Source organism: Salvelinus alpinus, chromosome 24 (genome assembly GCF_045679555.1).
Source record: "Salvelinus alpinus chromosome 24, SLU_Salpinus.1, whole genome shotgun sequence".
In the NCBI taxonomy this organism is placed as follows: Eukaryota; Metazoa; Chordata; class Actinopteri; order Salmoniformes; family Salmonidae; genus Salvelinus; species Salvelinus alpinus.
In genome coordinates this window covers 4,746,015-4,766,897 of record NC_092109.1, presented here as the reverse complement: position 1 = coordinate 4,766,897, position 20,883 = coordinate 4,746,015, and the positions used below count along the sequence as shown (strand labels likewise).

At 42.9% G+C, this 20,883-nt stretch overlaps 1 protein-coding gene across 3 annotated transcripts in view; it reads left to right on the top strand.

Annotated features, from left to right (window-relative positions):
* LOC139551729 (endothelin-converting enzyme 2-like) overlaps positions 1 to 20,883 on the top strand; it is a 52,737-nt gene that overhangs the window by 12,902 nt on the left and 18,952 nt on the right. For all 3 annotated transcript variants that reach the window (XM_071363028.1, XM_071363026.1, XM_071363027.1), the window contains exons 5-7: positions 1,871 to 2,017; positions 18,155 to 18,217; positions 18,477 to 18,656. In XM_071363028.1, coding sequence (XP_071219129.1) covers positions 1,871 to 2,017; positions 18,155 to 18,217; positions 18,477 to 18,656 — 390 coding nt within the window. The remainder of the gene's footprint in view (positions 1 to 1,870; positions 2,018 to 18,154; positions 18,218 to 18,476; positions 18,657 to 20,883) is intronic.

Below are 20,883 nucleotides of genomic sequence, written 5' to 3'. Positions count from 1 at the left end.
CTCATCAGACCAAAGGACAGATTTCCACCAGTCTAATGTCCATTGCTCGTGTTTCTTGGCCCAAGCAAGTCTCTTCTTATTGGTGTCCTTTTAGTAGGGAGTTTACGCTCGTCAAACATGGCTGCCACCATAAAGAATTTAGCTCCTATTAGCTTAGCTGACACGCGTCTCTTTTCGAAACAATATTACATTTCTCTCTTGTGCTCACCAGAGATGTGGTACATTGTAAACAAGTCTAGCTGTTAGGTCGCTAACTTTTATGTTTTGTCAGTGCAACCTGTTATTTAGACTGGTTTATGGAATGAGTTTAGCTGTGGATGTGTTCTGTGTTGTTTGGATGATATTTTCCCATTTCTTTTTAAATAAAGGTGAATTTGAGGAATACATTTGAATAACTTTTTCCCCATCAGTACAAAAGATGCTTTTCCGACGCGTTTGTTGCATCATACGTGATCGTAGTCTGCAGGAACCACTCTTCAATGATCACAAATACGTGATCGTATGCGCCAAAGGGTTAAGCACATTGCTTATATTTACAACAGGAGTATAGCCTACACAAATGAACCACGGGAAAGTTTACTCCATTTTCAATTTAAGTGCATAGATGACATGTATTTTTCGCCGCTTCCCCTGTTTTGATACAGGTGCATGATAATAGTCCATTCTAAATCAGAACAAATTTCACACATATATTATTTAGTATATCTAAAGACAAGATTAAATCAAGATTAGTCTGATGGGTGACAATATTAGCCTATCACTTGTGAATGATATATTATCACCTGTGAATGATGCCCAGCATAACAAACAAAGGCTTTTATTTTGGGGGGGGGGACGTTTTTATATTATAGTTTCACACATCATGTAGCCTAGCCCATAGACCTAGAATCTAGGCATTATCAAGTGCTTGTCAAATTGTGAATGAGAGACTGATGTAGTGTGTACAGCCTGCGCAAAAAAAAGCAGAGCTCATGCCTTTCAAGCAACTTTTTTTCAATCATCATTAGTCTGATCATGCAGCCTTATAATGTATTAACAATCAAAACATTTAGCTCCTCGTTTGTATCACAACTAAAGTTACATTAATAATTCTAAATGAAGCATATAGGACTACCTATTTCTTTGTTAATCGCTCAATACAGAATAACTGCATGTACTCCCTCAAATCGTTTGGAGAAAATATCCTTCCTAATGTATTCTTCATACTATAAAATGCCATGGAATTCTAAGCAAATCTTGTCTGCTAAATGAATTAGTGTAGCCCACAGCCATTTAACATAGCCAGATCGGGACCTAACATAAGCACAACTCAGTATGCTATTCTGTTCTTCTGAAAAATACCAAATTTTCTTCATATCATGTTTCTTTTGACCTGTCTAAAATAATGGCATTTTTGTGAAGGCGTAGGCTATAGTACATGGATTTATTAGGCTGTAAATGTTCCAACGGTCTGCATCAGTGGCATGTAGGTGTGTGGAAGCCAGGAGATGCTAAATGTGTTTGTTAATTAACGGTCAATTACCGTGAGGCCGACAGTTATTTACTTGACAATCACTGGCTGACAACATTTTGTGACCACCACAGCCCTAGGCAAGATTAACCTGCCATCTTTGTAAATGGAAATATTCTACCCAACTACACTGCCATAATTGCACTCTACTAAGATGTGTCTCAGAAAAATGTAGCCTTATTTCTCATATTACTCACCGCCCATCCTCCTATAGCTCCTCCCACCAGCCTCCACTGGTACAGATCTAGGAATCATTTCCCTTCGCCTTAGTGGGGGAAAATGCAAAACTGACCAAAGGTAATACATTTAACTGTGCCTCTGAATTTGTTGTCCCTCTGTTTGGTCTGTGTGTGTGTTCAGACAGGGGGCTGGAGCATCACTGGGCCCTGGGAGAAGGACAACTTCATGGAGGTGCTAAAGACTGTGTCAGGTCCTTACCGCGCCCAGCCCTTCTTCACAGTCAGAGTCAGCGTGGACCCCAATAATTCCAATAGCAACGTCATCCAGGTCAGTTGCTCTGGCTTTGGGTCTATTTTAAATGAAAAGACATGGGTTAGCACACACACACAAACACATAGGCATGCATGCATGCATGCATGCATGCATGCATGCATAGGGCTGTTACAATGACCGTATTACTACCACACCGGCAGTCACACGTCATAACGGCAGTCAAATTCCATGTGACCATTTAGTCACGGTAATTAGGCTTCTCCAAGTTCTGATGCTGCTGGTGGTCATTAGTAGCTTACCAAACTTACTAACTGCCTGGTCCTCAGCATTCTATTGTCGCTCTAATCAGTCCGACATCAATGGAAATGTAATCGCAAATCTAATCAATCACTTGATGAGCTCATGTTACTCAACATTTCTATCGGCTATGCAATTGGTGAGAAAACAGAGTGATGGCCTCTTAAAAGGAGGATCCCATCAGCTGTCTATAGACTAGGCCTACTATATTTATTTCTAAACTTTTCTAATATTAAGCACATTGCTTATCTTTACAACAGGAGTGTAGCCTACCTGGCTGGCATGAAAATGAACCCCGGGAAAAGCATCCATTTAAGTGTATAGAAGACATGTATTTGTTTCCCCTCTCCATGTTTCAAGACAGGTGCATGATAATGGTCTATTCTAAATCAAAACAAATTTCAGACATATATTATTTAGTATATGTAAAGAAAATATTAAATCAAGAATGGGCTAATATTGTGAATTATATACACTGCTCAAAAAAATAAAGGGAACACTTAAACAACACAATGTAACTCCAAGTCAATCACACTTCTGTGAAATCAAACTGTCCACTTAGGAAGCAACACTGATTGACAATAAATTTCACATGCTGTTGTGCAAATGGAATAGACAAAAGGTGGAAATTATAGGCAATTAGCAAGACACCCCCAATAAAGGAGTGGTTCTGCAGGTGGTGACCACAGACCACTTCTCAGTTCCTATGCTTCCTGGCTGATGTTTTGGTCACTTTTGAATGCTGGCGGTGCTTTCACTCTAGTGGTAGCATGAGACGGAGTCTACAACCCACACAAGTGGCTCAGGTAGTGCAGCTCATCCAGGATGGCACATCAATGCGAGCTGTGGCAAGAAGGTTTGCTGTGTCTGTCAGCGTAGTGTCCAGAGCATGGAGGCGCTACCAGGAGACAGGCCAGTACATCAGGAGACGTGGAGGAGGCCGTAGGAGGGCAACAACCCAGCAGCAGGACCGGTACCTCCGCCTTTGTGCAAGGAGGAGCACTGCCAGAGCCCTGCAAAATTACCTCCAGCAGGCCACAAATGTGCATGTGTCTGCTCAAACGGTCAGAAACAGACTCCATGAGGGTGGTATGAGGGCCCGACGTCCACAGGTGGGGGTTGTGCTTACAGCCCAACACCGTGCAGGACGTTTGGCATTTGCCAGAGAACACCAAGATTGGCAAATTCGCCACTGGCGCCCTGTGCTCTTCACAGATGAAAGCAGGTTCACACTGAGCACATGAGCACATGTGACAGACGTGACAGAGTCTGGAGACGCCGTGGAGAACGTTCTGCTGCCTGCAACATCCTCCAGCATGACCGGTTTGGCGGTGGGTCAGTCATGGTGTGGGGTGGCATTTCTTTGTGGGGCCGCACAGCCCTCCATGTGCTCGCCAGAGGTAGCCTGACTGCCATTAGGTACCGAGATGAGATCCTCAGACCCCTTGTGAGACCATATGCTGACACATGCACATTTGTGGCCTGCTGGAGGTCATTTTGCAGGGCTCTGGCAGTGCTCCTCCTTGCACAAAGGCGGAGGTACCGGTCCTGCTGCTGGGTTGTTGCCCTCCTACGGCCTCCTCCACGTCTCCTGATGTACTGGCCTGTCTCCTGGTAGCGCCTCCATGCTCTGGACACTACGCTGACAGACACAGCAAACCTTCTTGCCACAGCTCGCATTGATGTGCCATCCTGGATGAGCTGCACTACCTGAGCCACTTGTGTGGGTTGTAGACTCCGTCTCATGCTACCACTAGAGTGAAAGCACCGCCAGCATTCAAAAGTGACCAAAACATCAGCCAGGAAGCATAGGAACTGAGAAGTGGTCTGTGGTCACCACCTGCAGAACCACTCCTTTATTGGGGGTGTCTTGCTAATTGCCTATAATTTCCACCTTTTGTCTATTCCATTTGCACAACAGCATGTGAAATTTATTGTCAATCAGTGTTGCTTCCTAAGTGGACAGTTTGATTTCACAGAAGTGTGATTGACTTGGAGTTACATTGTGTTGTTTAAGTGTTCCCTTTATTTTTTTGAGCAGTGTATTATCTCTTGTGAATGATGCCCAGCTTTAAGACAAGAAAAGCAAATGCCTTTTTTGTGTGACTTTTTCAGATCATAGCTACCTCATGTAGCCTAGCTAATAGGCCTATATGTTTTTATATGGTTTGTATCACAACTAAAGTGGCCAAATAACTTCTTAAAATTAAGCACATTAATCCACTTTACAACAGGTGTAGAGCTTAACTGGCATACATATGCAGTGCGTGAGTTTCAAGTTCGGGGAAGATAATTTTCACCATAAAAATGCACCTTTTATAGTAAAAGCATTACATGCATAATCGCATCTGCGGTCACTTTTGAGAATGGTGTTGTCCTGCTAATGGAACATTTGCGCTTATAGTGTGTGCATTGCTGCGCTTATAATTTGAAGAAATGGCCTAATCGTTTAGCTTAATGTCGATAAACTTTCTGATCTGTTGCCTCAGACTCATTACTTTAAAACGTTTTTTTTTTTAATGCTAATGGTTATATTAATTTGGGCTCTATTGCAACCCACAACTGTCCCAGACTATGTTTGGAATATTTATTTCACCCACAGAATAGGTCAACTTTTGTACTATGGGGGATAGTAGATTGACATATGCTTTTGCTGTTCATTTGGCCTACTCATCTTGTTGGCTGATGTAAAGTGAATGTGGACAGTTCTTCCAATATCTTCAATATGCGCCTCGAAATTGGTTAAGGGCGTGCAATTGCATCCCCGGTGTATTGGTCTTCACTTGTAGCCTGTTAGAAAGACCCGATCATGTGATGGAGAGCAATATGAGTGAGAGGTGCTTCGGAGTGCCCAGCCGGGAGAAGGGAATTATAATTATTATATTCAGCCCAAGGGCATAATGGCCACTTTCCCGCAATAGGCATGGATTTTTTTAGGGAGCATTACAGCCACATAAAGGGGATGCCGCTGGGAAATGTGATTATTATCAAGTGCTTTTAAATTTGTGAATGAGAGTGATGAAGTGACAGCCTGTGAAAAAAAACAAAGCAGAGCTCATGCCTTTTCATGCGACTTTTTTCAAATCATAATTAGTCGGATCATGCAGCCTTATAATGTATTAAAAATCAGAACATATATTCTGTTTGAATCACAACTAAAGTTACATTGTTATAGACCTATATCCATCCTGCCCTACCTTTCTAAAATCTTCAAAAGTCAAGTTAACAGATCACCGATCATTTCAAATCCCACCGTACCTTCTCCACTATGCAATCTGATTTCTGAGCTGGTCATGGGTGCACCTCAACCACGCTCAAGGTCCTAAATGATATCATAACCGCCATCGATAAAAGACAGTACTGTGCAGCCGTCTTCATCAACCTGGCCAAGGCTTTCGACTCCGTCAATCACCGCATTCTTATCGGCAGACTCAATCGCCTTGGTTTCTCAAATGACTGCCTCGCCTGTTTCACCAACTACTTCTCAGATAGAGTTCAGTGTGTCAAATCGGAGGGCCTGTTGTCCAGACCTCTGGCAGTCTCTATATGGGGTGCTACAGGGTTCAATTCTCGGGCTGGCTCTTTTCTCTGTATAGATCAATGATGTCGCTCTTGCTGCTGGTGATTCTCTGATCCACCTCCTATACAGATGACACCATTTTGTATACATCTGGCCGTTCTTTGGACACTGTTAACTCACCTCCAGATGAGCTTCAATGCCATACAACACTCCTTTCGTGGCCTCCAACTGCTTTTAAATGCTAGTAAAACTAAATGTATGCTTTTCAACCGATCGCTGCCCGCACCCGCCTGCCCGAGTAGCATCACTATTCTGGACGGTTCTGACAACTACAAATACCTGGGTGTCTGGTTAGACTGTAAACTCTCTTTCCAGACTCACATTAAACATCTCCAGTCCAAAATGAAATCTAGAATCGGCTTCCTATTTCGCAACAAAGCCTCCTTCACTCATGCTGCCAAACATACACTCGTAAAACTGACTATCCTACCCATCCTTCGGTGATGTCATTTACAAAATAGCCTCCAAAACTCTACTCAGCAAATTGGATGTAGTCTATCACAGTGCCATCTGTTTTGTTACCAAAGCCCCATATACTACCCACCACTGCGACCTGTACGCTCTCGTTGGATGTCCCTCGCTACATATTTGTCTCCAAACCCGCTGGCTCCAGGTCATCTGTAAGTCTTTGCTAGGTAAAGCCCCGCCTTATCTCAGCTCACTGGTCACCATAGCAACACCCACCCGTAGCACGTGCTCCAGCAGGTATATCTCGCTGGTCATCCCCAAAGCCAACACTTCCTTTGGCCGCCTTTCCTTCCAGTTCTCTGCTGCCAATGACTGGAACGAAATGCAAAAATCACTGAAGCTGGAGACTTATATCTCCCTCTCTAACTTTAAGCATCAGCTGTCTGAGCTGCTTACAGTATCAGGTACAGTATCTCGATCACTGTACCTGTACGCAGCCAATCTGTAAATAGCACTACCCAACTACCTCATCCCCATATTGTTATTCATCTTTTTGCTCTTTTGCACCCCAGTATCTCTACTTGTACATCATCATCTGCAAATCTATCACTCCAGTGTTAATGCTAAATTGTAATTATTTCGCCTCAATGGCGTATTTATTGCCTTACCTTCCTAATCTTCTACATTTGCATACACTGTACATAGATTTTTCTATTGTGTTATTGACTCTACGTTTGTTTGTAACTCTGTTGTTTTTGTCGCAGTGGTTTGCTTTATCTTGGCCAGGTCGCAGTTGTAAATTAGAACTTGTTCTCAACTGGCCTCCCTGGTTAAATAAAGGTGAATTGAAGTTAAGAAAAAAAAAAAATCATAAATAACTCTAAATCAAGCATATAGGAGTACCTGTTTCTTTGTTAATCGCTCAACACAGAATAACCGCATGTGCGCACTACCTCATAATTTTGGAGAAAATATCCTTTCTATGTTATTCAGCTTTGTTCAATTGTATTCTTCATACTATAAAATAATGCCATGAATTCTAAGCAAATCTTGCCAGCTAAATTAACTAGTGTAGCCCACCTGTCTAAATAAATAATGGATTTATTGTGATGGTGTAGGCTATATTATATAGATTTATGAGACTTTGAAATGTAGATGTTCCAAAGTCCCGCATTAGTGACTTGTAGGCTGTGTGTGGAAGCCAGTTTGTTCATTAATGGTCAATTACCTTGAGACCGGCAGTTATTTGCTTGACAATCACCGGCTGCAGACACGGTTATCTGAGCTATCCAATTGGCCACCTGTAAGCCTATACAGTGGGGAGAACAAGTATTTGATACACTGCCGATTTTGAAGGTTTTCCTACTTACAAAGCATGTAGAGGTCTGTAATTTTTATCATAGGTACACTTCAACTGTGAGAGACGGAATCTAAAACAAAAATCCAGAAAATCACATTGTATGATTTTTAAGTAATTAATTTGCATTTTATTGCATGACATAAGTATTTGATACATCAGAAAAGCAGAACTTAATATTTGGTACAGAAACCTTTGTTTGCAATTACAAAGATCATACGTTTCCTGTAGTTATTGACCAGGTTTGCACACACTGCAGCAGGGATTTTGGCCCACTCCTCCATACATACCTTCTCCAGATCCTTCAGGTTTCGGGGCTGTCGGTGGGCAATACGGACGTTCAGCTCCCTCCAAAGATTTTCTATTGGGTTCAGGTCTGGAGACTGGCTAGGCCACTCCAGGACCTTGAGATGCTTCTTACGGAGCCACTCCTTAGTTGCCCTGGCTGTGTGTTTCGGGGCGTTGTCATGCTGGAAGATCCAGCCACGACCCATCTTCAATGCTCTTACTGAGGGAAGGAGGTTTTTGGCCAAGATCTCGCGATACATGGCCCCATCCATCCTCCCCTCAATACGGTGCAGTCGTCCTGTCCCCTTTGCAGAAAAGCATCCCCAAAGAATTATGTTTCCACCTCCATGCTTCACGGTTGGGAGGGTGTTCTTGGGGTTGTACTCAACCTTCTTCTTCCTCCAAACACGGCGAGTGGAGTTTAGACCAAAAAGCTCAATTTTTGTCTCATCAGACCACATGACCTTCTCCCATTCCTCCTCTGGATCATCCAGATGGTCATTGGCAAACTTCAGACGGGCCTGGACATGCGCTGGCTTGAGCAGGGGGACCTTGCGTGCGCTGCAGGATTTCAATCCATGACAGCGTAGTGTGTTACTAATGGTTTTCTTTGAGACTGTGGTCCCAGCTCTCTTCAGGTCATTGACCAGGTCCTGCCGTGTAGTTCTGGGCTGATCCCTCACCTTCCTTATGATCATTGATGCCCCACGAGGTGAGATCTTGCATGGAGCCCCAGACCGAGGGTGATTGACCGTCATCTTGAACATCTTCCATTTTCTAATAATTGCGCCAACAGTTGTTGCCTTCTCACCAAGCTGCTTGCCTATTGTCCTGTAGCCCATCCCAGCCTTGTGCAGGTCTACAATTTTATCCCTGATGTCCTTACACAGCTCTCTGGTCTTGGCCATTGTGGAGAGATTGGAGTCTGTTTGATTGAGTGTGTGTACAGGTGTCTTTTATACAGGTAACAAGTTCAAACAGGTGCAGTTAATACAGGTAATGAGTGGAGAACAGGAGGGCTTCTAAAAGAAAAACTAACAGGTCTGTGAGAGCCGGAATTCTTACTGGTTGGTAGGTGATCAAATACTTATGTCACGCAATAAAATGCAATTTAATTACTTAAAAATCATACAATGTGATTTTCTGGATTTTTGTTTTAGATTCCGTCTCTCACAGTTGAAGTGTACCTATGATAAAAATTACAGACCTCTACATGCTTTGTAAGTAGGAAAACCTTCAAAATCGGCAGTGTATCAAATACTTGTTCTCCCCACTGTATGTATGTGTACTTGATTTACTCTCTGGGCTTGCGGGGTGTGGCACGTGTTTCAAGGCTATACAGTGTGGGTCCATACTTGCAAACTTGTGCTTAGACCGGAGGTTTAGACCTTTGGTCTAAAGTGGCTAGCTCCTAACTTTTCTCATAGGCATACCTGGCACAAATAGCCACCCTGCTACCACGAGTCATTTGTATGTCCAGTAACAAAATAACAAATCAACCTATCGGAAATCATAAACAGTAGAGCCACCATCCAATCACATGTAACAGGTCAACTTGGCCAACTTCAAGGTTGACTTTGTTACCCTTGGTCTGTAACAAGAGGGTAAGTGTGCCAATATACATGTAACTGCCAAAATAAAGTAAATCATTTTGTTTTTATAAAGCCCTTCTTACATCAGCTGATATCTCAAAGTGCTGTACAGAAACCCAGCCTAAAACCCCAAACAGCAAGCAATGCAGGTGTAGAAGCACGGTGGCTAGGAAAAACTCCCCAGAAAGGCCAAAACCTAGGAAGAAACCTAGAGAGGAACCAGGCTATGAGGGGTGGCCAGTCCTCTTCTGGCTGTGCCGGGTGGAAATTATAACAGAACATGGCCAAGATGTTCAAATGTTCATAAATGACCAGCATGGTCAAATAATAATAATAATAATAATCACAGTAGTTATTGAGGGTGCAGCAAGTCAGCACCTCAGGAGTAAATGTCAGTTGGCTTTTCATAGACGATCATTAAGAGTACTACCGCTCCTGCGGTCTCTAGAGAGTTGAAAACGACTCTCTAAAAAAGTTTAAAAAAAAATTGTTTCCAGTTGAAGCTCGCATCCGCTACAAGACCATGGTGCTTGCCTACGGAGCTGTGAGGGGAACGGCACCTCCGTACCTTCAGGCTCTGATCAGGCCCTACACCCAAACAAGGGCACTGCGTTCATCCACCTCTGGCCTGCTCGCCTCCCTACCTCTGAGGAAGTACAGCTCCCGCTCAGCTCAGTCAAAACTGTTCGCTGCTCTGGCACCCCAATGGTGGAACAAACTCCCCCACGACCCCAGGTCAGCGGAATCAATCACCACCTTCCGGAGACACCTGAAACCCCACCTCTTTAAGGAATACCTAGGATAGGATAAAGTAATCCTTCTAACCCCCCCCCCCCTTAAAAGAGTTAGATGCACTATTGTAAAGTGGTTGTTCCACTGGACATCATAAGGTGAATGCACCAACTTGTAAGTCGCTCTGGATAAGAGCGTCTGCTAAATGACTTAAATGTAATGTAAAAAAACAGCAGGTCTGGGACAGGTAGCACGTCCGGTGAACAGATCAGGGTTCCATAGCCGCAGGCAGAACAGTTGAAACTGGAGCAGCAGCACGGCCAGGTGGACTGGGGACAGCAAGTAGTCATCATGCCAGGTCGTCCTGAGGCATGGTCCTAGGGCTCAGGTCCTCCGAGAGAGAGAAAGAAAGAGAGAATTAGAGAGAGCATACTTAAATTCACACAGGACACCGGATAAGACAGGAGAAGTACTCCAGATATAACAAACTGACCCTAGCCCCCCGACACATAAACTACTGCAGCTTAAATACTGGAGGCTGAGACAGGAGGGGTCAGGAGACACTGTGGCCCCATCCGATGATACCCCCGGACAGCGCCAAACAGGAAGGATATAACCCCACCCACTTTGCCAAAGCACAGCCCCCACACCACTAGAGGGATATCTTCAACCACCAACTTACCATCCTGAGACAAGGCAGAGTATAGCCCACAAAGATCTCCGCCACGGCACAACCCAAGGGGGGCGCCAACCCAGACAGGAAGGTCACGTCAGTGACTCAAACCACTCAAGTGACGCACCCCTCCTAGGGACAGCATGAAAGAGCACCAGTAAGCCAGTGACTCAGGGTTAGAGGCAGATAGGGTTAGAGGCAGAGAATCCCAGTGGAGAGAGGGGAACTGGCCAGGCAGAGACAGCAAGGGCGGTTCGTTGCTCCAGAGCCTTTCCGTTCACCTTCACACTCCTGGGCCAGACTACACTCAATCATATGACCCACTGAAGAGATGAGTCTTCAGTAAAGTCGTAAAAGTTGAGACTGAGTCTGCGTCTCTCACATGGGTTGGCAGACCATTCCATAAAAATGGAGATCTATAGGAGAAAGCCCTGCCTCCAGCTGTATGCTTAGAAATTTTAGGGACAATTAGGAGGCCTGCGTCTTGTGACCGTAGCGTAAGTGTAGGTATGTACGGCAGGACCAACTCAGAAAGATAGGTAGGAGCAAGCCCATGTAACGCTTTGTAGGTTAGCAATAAAACCTTGAAATCAGCCCTTGCCTTAACAGGAAGCCAGTGTAGGGAGGCTAGCACTGGAGTAATATGATCAAATTTTGGGGTTCTAGTCAGGATTCTAGTAGCCGTATTTAGCACTAACTGAAGTTTATTTAGTGCTTTATCCGGGTAGCCGGAAAGTAGAGCATTGCAGTAGTCTAACCTAGAAGTAACAAAAGCATGGCGTGGATAACAATATCCCTATACTCTCTACACTCGCCAGTTTTAGCCAGCACCATCTTCAGATTAGCCTTAACGTCGGTAGCCCTGCCCCCTGGTAAACAGTGTATGATCGCTGGATGATTCGTTTTAAGTCTAATACTGCGGGTAATGGAGTCGCCAATGACTAGGGTTTTCAATTTGTCAGAGCTAATGGTGGGAGGCTTCGGCGTCTCAGACCCCGTGACGGGAGGAGGAGAGACCAGAGAAGGCTCACTTGAGTAAATGAAGGATGCAAAGTATTTTGAAAGCTGGTGCTTCCACACAGGTGTGGTTCCTGAGTTAATTAAGCTATTAAAACATCCCATGTTTAGGGTCATGTATAAAAATGCCCAGTTGCTCATTATTATGGCTAGAAGAAGAGATCTGTGACTTTGAAAAAGGGGTCTAAAAGGAGCATAGGGGGTTTAAAGGGTGTGTGTGTGTCACCAGATCTTAACCCAATTGAACACTTATGGGAGATTCTTGAGAGGTGCCTGAGACAGTGTTCTACACCACCATCAACAAAACAAAACAAGAAGTTATGGAATTTCTCTTGTAAGAATGGTGTCGAGTTCCAGACCAAGGCGCATATACCAAGGCGCATTGAAGCTGTTCTGGCAGCTCGTGGTGGCCAAATGCTAGTGCTGAGCGATTAACCAACATTTTGGTTATTGTTCGGTCTTTAAACAACTAATTGACCGACATCTGTTTAAATGATTTGAATTCCATTTCATTCCTTTTTCTTCTGTGAGCTCAATGCGCATTTTCTCACTGTAGTTTCTCCATAGATAAATCAGGTTAAGCCTGAACTGTGCGATGTAGTAGGGATTTGTAGTTTCCAACAGGCCAATATTCTACATAGTTTAGTGCAGAAAATGTGGTAATTAACAACAATGACCATAATCCATTGCGCGCCTAATTGTCCGGAGACGGAGAGAAGAGAATGCACGATCAAGAGGGATAAATAGCAGTTGCTTTGCAAGGTCTCTACCTGAAAACCCATGATCTACAGTGCCTTCAGAAAGTATTCACACCCCTTGACTTTTTCCACATTTTGTTGTTACAGCCTGAATTGAAAATTGATAACATTTAAAAAATTTGTCAGTGGCCTACACACAATACCCTAGAATGTCAAAGTGGAATTATGTTTTTTGAAATGTTGACAAATTAATAAAAAATGTAAAGCTGAACTGTCTTGAGTCAAGTGTTAAGCCCTTCGTTATGGCAAGCCTAAATACGTTTCCATAACTTAAATTTACTTAACCAGTCACATAAGTTGCATGGACTCATCTCTGTACCCCAAACATAGAATTATCTGTAAGGTCCCTCAGCCGAGCAGTACATTTCAAACATAGATTCAACCACAAAGACCAGGGAGGTTTTCCAATGCCTCGCAAACAAGGGCACCTATTAGTAGATGGGTAAAAAAAAGCAGAAATTGAATATCCATTTGAGCATGGTTAAGTTATTAATTACACTTTTGGCATGGTGTATCAATACACTCAGTCACTACAAAGATACAGGCATTCCTCCTAACTCGGTTGCCGGTGAGGAAGGAAACGGCTCAGGGATTTCACCATGAGGCCAATGGTGACTTTAAAATGGAGAACTCTAGATGGATCAACAACATTGTAGTTACTCCACAATACTAACCTAATTGAGAGTGAAAAGAAGGAAGCCTGTACAAAACATGCATCCTGTTTGCAACAAGGCACTAAAGTAATACTTTTAAAAAATGTCCTGAATACAAAGTTATGTTTGGGGCAAATCCAATACAACACACTACTGAATACTAGAGGTCGACTGATTTTAATCGGAATGGCTGATTAATTAGGGCTGATTTCAAGTGTTCAGAATCGGTATTTTTGGACACCGATTTGTCCGATTTGAAAAAATATTATTATTATTATAATATATTTTTTACACCTTTTTATTTAATCTTTATTTAACTAGGCAAGTCAGTTAAGAACACATTCTTATTTTCAATGATGGCCTAGGAACGGTGGGCTAACTGCCTCGTTCAAGGGCAGAACGACAGATTTTTACCTTGTCAGCTCGGGGGATTCAATCTTGCAACCTTACAGTTAACTAGTCCAACGCTCTTAACCACCTGATTACATTGCACTCCACCAGGAGCCTGCCTGTTACGCGAATGCAGTAGACGCCAAGGTAAGTTGCTAGCTAGCATTAAACTTATCTTATAAAAAAACAATCAATCAATCATAATCACTAGTTAACTACACATGGTTGATGATATTACTAGTTTATCTAGCGTGTCCTGCGTTGCATATAATCGATGCGGTGCGTATCGTTGCTCCAATGTGTACCTAACCATAAACATCAATGCCTTTCTTAAAATCAATACACAGAAGTATATATTTTTAAACCTGCATATTTAGCTAAAAGAAATCCAGGTTAGCAGGCTATATTAACCAGGTGAAATTGTGTCACTTCTCTTGCGTTCATTGCACGCAGAGTCAGGGTATATGCAACAGTTTGGGCCGCCTGGCTCATTGCGAACTAATTTGATAGAATTTTATGTAATTATGACATAACATTGAAGGTTGTGCAATGTAACAGGAATATTTAGACTTATGGATGCCACCCGTTAGATAAAATACGGAACGGTTCCGTATTTCACTGATAGAATAAACATCTTGTTTTCAAGATGATAGTTTCCGGATTCGACCATTTTAATGACCAAAGGCTCGTATTTCTGTGTGTTTATTATGTTATAACTAAGTCTATGATTTGATAGAGCAGTCTGACTGAGCGGTGGTAGGCAGCAGCAGGCTCGTAAGCATTCATTCAAACAGCACTTTCCTGCTTTTTGCCAGAAGCTCTTCGCTCTGCTTCAAGCCTATCACCTCCCGAGATTAGGCTGGTGTAACCGATGTGAAATGGCTAGCTAATTAGCGGGGTGCGCGCTAATAGCGTTTCAAACGTCACTCGCTCTGAGACTTGGAGTAGTTATTCCCCTTGCTCTGCATGGGTAACGCTGCTTCGAGGGTGGCTGTTGTCGTTGTGTTCCTGGTTCGAGCCCAGGTAGGAGCGAGGAGAGGGATGGAAGCTATACTGTTACACTGGCAATACTAAAGTGCCTATAAGAACATCCAATAGTCAAAGGTTAATGAAATACAAATGGTATGGAGAGAAATAGTCCTATAATTCCTATAATAACTACAACCTAAAACTTCTTACCTGGGAATATTGAAGACTCATGTTAAAAGGAACCACCAGCTTTCATATGTTCTCATGTTCTGAGCAAGGAACTTAAATGTTAGCTTTCTTACATGGCACATATTGCACTTTCTTCTCCAACACTTTGTTTTTGCATTATTTAAACCAAATTGAACATGTTTAATTATTTATTTGAGGCTAAATTGATTTTATTGATGTATTATATTAAGTTAAAATAAGTGTTCATTCAGTATTGTTGTAATTGTCATTATTACAAATACATTTTTAAAAATCGGCCGATTTAATCGGTATCGGTTTTTGGGTCCTCCAATAATCGGTATCGGCGTTGAAAAATCATAATCGGTCGACCTCTACTGAATACCACTCTGCATATTCTCAAATATAGTGGTGGCTACATCCATGTTATGGGTTTGCTTGTAATCGTTAAGGACTGGGGAGTTTTTCAGGATAAAAAATAAATGGAATGGAGCTAAGCACAAACAAAACCCTAGAGGAATACTTATCTAAACTCCGCAAAAAAAGAAACGTCCTCTCACTGTCAACTGTGTTTATTTCCAGCAAACTTAACAACTAACAGAAATTTTATAATTTGTCCCTGAACAAAGGGGGGGGGGGGGGTCAAAATCAAAAGTAACAGTCAGTATCTGGTGTGGCCACCAGTTGCATTAAGTACTGCAGTGGATCTCCTCCTCATGGACTGCATCAGATTTGCCAGTTCTTGCTGTGAGATGTTACCCCAATCTTCCACCAAGGCACCTGCAAGTTCCTGGACATTTCTGGGGGGGGAATGGCCCTAGCCCTCCCCCCTACGATCCAACAGCTCCCAGACGTGCTCAATGGGATTGAGATCTGGGCTCTTCGCTGGCCATGGCAGAACACTGACATTCCTGTCTTGCAGGAAATCGCGCACAGAACGAGCAGTATGGCTGGTGGCATTGTCATGTCAGGATGAGCCTGCAGGAAGGGTAACACATGAGATAGGAGGATGTCTTCCCTGTAAGGCACAGCGTTGCGATTGCCTGCAATGACAACAAGCTCAGTCTGATGATGCTGTGACACACCGCCCCAGACCATGACGGACCATCCACCTCCAAATCGATCCCCCTCCAGAGTACAGGCCTCCGGGTAATGCTCATTCCTTCGATGATAAATGCAAATCCGACCATCACCCCTGGTGAGACAAAACCGCGACTCGTCAGAGAAGTCCTTTTTGCCAATCCTATCTGGTCCAGCGACGATGGGTTTCTGCCTTTAGGCGACGTTGTTGCCAGTGATGTCTGGTGAGGACTTGCCTTACAACAGGCCTTCAAGCCCTCAGTCCAGCCCCTCTCAGCCTATTGCAGACAGTCTGAGCACTGATGGAGGGAGTGTGCGTTCTTGGTGTAACTCGGGCAGTTGTTGTTGCCATCCTGTACCTGTCCCGCAGGTGTGATGTTCAGATGTACCGATCCTGTGCAGGTGTTACACATGGTCTGCCACTGCGAGGACGATCAGCTGTCCGTCCTGTCTCCCTGTAACGCTGTCTTAGGCATCTCACAGTACGGACATTGCAATTTATTGCCCTGGCCACATCTGCAGTCCTCATGCCTCCTTGCAGCATGCCTAAGGCACTTTCACGCAGATGAGCAGCAGGGACCCTGGGTATCTTTCTTTTGGTGTTTTTCAGAGTCAGTAAAAGCCTCTTTAGTGTCCTAAGTTTTCATAACTGTGACCTTAATTGCCTACCATCTGTAAGCTGTTAGTGTCTTAACGACGTTTCCACAGGTACATGTTCATTTAATTGTTTATGGTTCATTGAACAAGCATGGGAAACAGTGTTTAAACCCTTTACAATGAAGTTCTGTGAAGTTATTTGGATTTTTACGAATTATCTTTGAAAGACAGGGTCCTGAAAAAGGGACGCTTCTATTTGTTTTATTTTTCATGAATGTTTGAATTTTTCTTCCACATTGACAGAATATTTTATGAAGATCGTTGACCAAAAATGACAAATCAATTTGAATCCTAATAAGTCAAGGGGTATGAATACTTTCTGAAGGCACTAAGTGATTGATGGTTGACATTCATAAAAGTATGCCTCATTCTCTTTGAAGAACTACTAAAATAGGGATTTTGTCAGACAGCATAGGCAGCAGCTCTATAGAGATGAGATGATGACATGGAATTAAATAATGCAGTGCCTTCAAAGTATTCACAGCCCTTGACTTTTTTCACATTTTGTTGTAGGCCTACATTTTGTTATAATATAGCCTATGCAGTAGTGCACAGAGATAGACGCATGTATGCTCACTCTCACGCACAACAGTGTCATTTTGTGGTGCTGGGAACCCAAAAAATGCATACTACCTTTCAATGTCTAAAATAATTCTCAAAACCGAAATTGAAAAACTAATTTTTTTTATAACCGAACTGACCTCAAAAAGCGCTAAAACCCAATGCCCCATTTAAGACACTTTGTTGGGGTTTCCTCTATTTTGGACGTTACCTGTATATTGCATGATGCATCCTTGAGTTGCCTAGCCTACTAGCGTTACACAAAATTCAAAAGATGCATTTTCTCATATGACCAAATTCATGGTTTTTGCCTATCCGTTTCAGACACATCCTTGTGCTTTCACAGGAATAAAGATGTAGGAGGATTATGCAACGAGAAGTTTATATTTGAAAATTCAAATAGCTGTAATTTACCCCTTACTGCTATAACTGACTGGTGGTGTGATCCACTAAGGTGGTAAGCCTGGAGATGACGAGGTACAAGAACTGTGAGTTTGAATCCCACTTGGAGCAAAGCTTTTCTTTGTGGAAAAAAATGCCCCACTGCTGGTCGTCGAGTCAAATAACGCATATGTGACGAAGAAGATGATTATAAAAATGCATATTAAACGTTGTAGGCCTACATTTAGGTATAATGTAGCCTTTGCAATAGTGCACAGAGACGGACACATGCACGCTCGCACAACACACTGTCACTTTGTGGTGCTGGGAGTAACAGTCTGGTAACACTTTAATGAAGCCAGTTCCTTATGTAAGAACAAAACCATATATTGACCGTAACGTCAACCAAATCAGCAGTTCAGAGGTATGTGCAGGAGTATTTTTTTAATAAGGTGTTATGTTTCCCCTGAGGTCGGGATTCATTTGTTTGAGAATAAATATCCAATGGATTTTAGTAGGTGCCAAATGTGAAAGTGAATGGACTCTGCACACTTCAATTCATTCTCCCTCATGATTAGTGCGTTTGCTCATCTGTTGATGTATTTCGGCCAGGTGGACCAATCAGGGTTGTTCCTCCCCCCGCGGGACTATGACGGCAACACAGCTAATGAAAAGGTGAGTAAAGTTTGGGTGGCTAGAGAGGTGGGTGGTGGCCAGTATGGGTGGGGTCTTTGCCTATCCATGGCTGTCAAAATTAGGTACTGTAACAAATCAGATTGCAAACGTGATCAATCATATCGCGTGACACAATGCACACAAATGCTGTCAGGGTGGAATAGTCCATTATTATGAACCAGTCCGTGGGTGGTTAATGACACTTGTTTCTACTTGTATGAGGAAAAACTTGGATTATATCCCCTCCCATGTGTTGAAGGCATATCTGGATTACATGGTGGAGCTGGGCCTGCTGTTGGGAGGGGATAAGAACTCCACACAGAGCCAGATGCAGCAGATCCTGGACTTTGAGACAACGCTCGCCAACATCACCATATCGCAGGACAAATGCTGCGACAAGGAGAAGATCTACCACAAGATCACCATCGCCGAGCTGCAGGTGTGTGTGCATCTGTCAGGTGGGGGTTACACAGAGAGAGAGAGGGAGAGAACATGTGAGCTTCCATGTGTGTGGGAGAGCGAGAAGAAGGTACATAAAGTGAGGTGGATTTGAGTGGACACATGCCATTGGATCAGGCTGGAAAACCTTTACTCTTCAATTATAATCTTATCACTTTTCCTCCTGTCTTTATTTGTAAAAAAATGCATGGGTTTTTCACACATCCCATCCCCCACGAAATCACCACCACCATCTGAAACCTGTGGCCTCTTCACTCCTTTGTCTGTTTTCTTCCTCCTCTGAGGACTATTCTCGTCTGCTTCTCCTGCGGTCCTCTTCTTTGTTTATGAACACTGTCCTGGTCGCCAAGGTGCCTCTTGCCAAGAGCTGTTGCTAGACCTTTCTATCTCCACGGCCGCAGCAGAACTGCACATTGTCATGACGTTGCCCTGTTGGGGAGGTTTATGATCCTCATAAATACCTGTCCCCTATTTTCTCTCTCAAGTCTACAGATTTGACTCTTGGAAAGCCCTTTGTTAACATAGAGAGAGTCTGGTAACATCAAAAGGTTGGGAACGGAACCATATTTTGGTAATCCAACCAGTTGAAAATATCCGTTGGTACTTAAAGAATATGATGTCTGATCAGTTGTCGTCTGAGACATTATTACTGATGATAGGATGACATAAACTGTATCTTGGAAAGTCTTCACATGGAATTGTTGTGCAATTTAAATGTTTAAATATGAAACTATTTGTGAAAAGATTAAATGTAATTTTAGCTTCTAAATGAGAGAATTGTTTTCATAAAGTAAACTCTGCTCACTCCCGCCCAAGTGAACAGACATTGGTTGTGAACTATGAAACAGGCCCTTCTCTCCACTACAAAAGCCCATTGACGAAAATCAACCTGGTGTTCCCGATGACGTGAGGACTGCTGTCCATACGTTTAAAAGGGCTAATATCAACTACAGAACTAAGCCAACCTCGGCGTGAGCTCTGGTTGCGACTGGTTGAATGACTACAACCTAATTAACATTGTGTTGTGACGTGAGGACTGATGTCCATACGTTTAGAAGGGCAAATTTCAATGTCGAGGTGACGATCAACACGCTGGAAGGATCGACTATACCAGCCAGAATATAGCATGAGCTAATAGTATGGCAACTTGGTATGAACTTTGAACTCTTATTCACTAAAGAAGTGATACATCCTAGACGTTGAGTTAGCAGCAGCAAACGCAGAAGCAGCTGTAAACGTGGGCTAGGAAAGGACGGACAATCTCTTCAGAAAGACAGGGTACTACAACGTATCCGTTCTACCACACAACGACGGTACTACAACATATACTTTCTACCACAAGACATATTCTTCAAAGAACAAGAGAGAGCCTTCCATCTATCGAAGCACAGCTCAGTAAATATTTCTTGCATTTTCCATTTCCAAATGGACAGTTATTTAGAGTGCATACGATTCTGTATTTACGATAGCATAGCTTCATAAGGTCCGATAGAGACCAAATCCTTTTGTTCCTCAGTCTTCCCGCGCTTTCTTTCAAACCCAACCCCCTTTCTTTGTGTAACCAGCCATCATATCGGTTCCGTCCGCTAGGGATGTTTTCTTGTATGACATAATTAGTCATCAATGTATGATCCATCCTGTGTATATGTAATTCTGTGATTATTTAGTAAATAAATAATTAAACCAAATTTTGTATTGCTGATTCAACTTGTTAGCCAGGGTTCGTGTAGATATCTGAACGTTGTAAGAATCTTGGTTAAGACTGAATAAGGTGACGATTAATAATTGACTGCTATTGATATAAAAGATTACCAGGTCTTTAAGAGTTTATTCGGAAGACAACAGCTCTATAAACATTATTCCGTGGTATCCCGACTTTCTAGTTAATTACATTTACATGATTAGTTTAATCAGGTAATATTAATTACAGAGAAATGATTTTATAAAATAGCATGTCATATCACTTAATCCGGCATAGCAAAGACACGACAACAGAGATGGTGAAGGGTAGGAGGAAAAGGAGGATCCTTTGTCAACAGACAGAACGAATGGACAGGCCGTTTGAGAGTCAGGAATTGAAAGTCAGCATTTGTAGGATGGGTTGAATCATTCAAATGGGTGGTAATGGGTAGATTGTGTATACCACTGACATTTTTATGTGTCATTCCACCTCAAAAAGCACAAGGAAGAATGTTCTGAAAATTGTT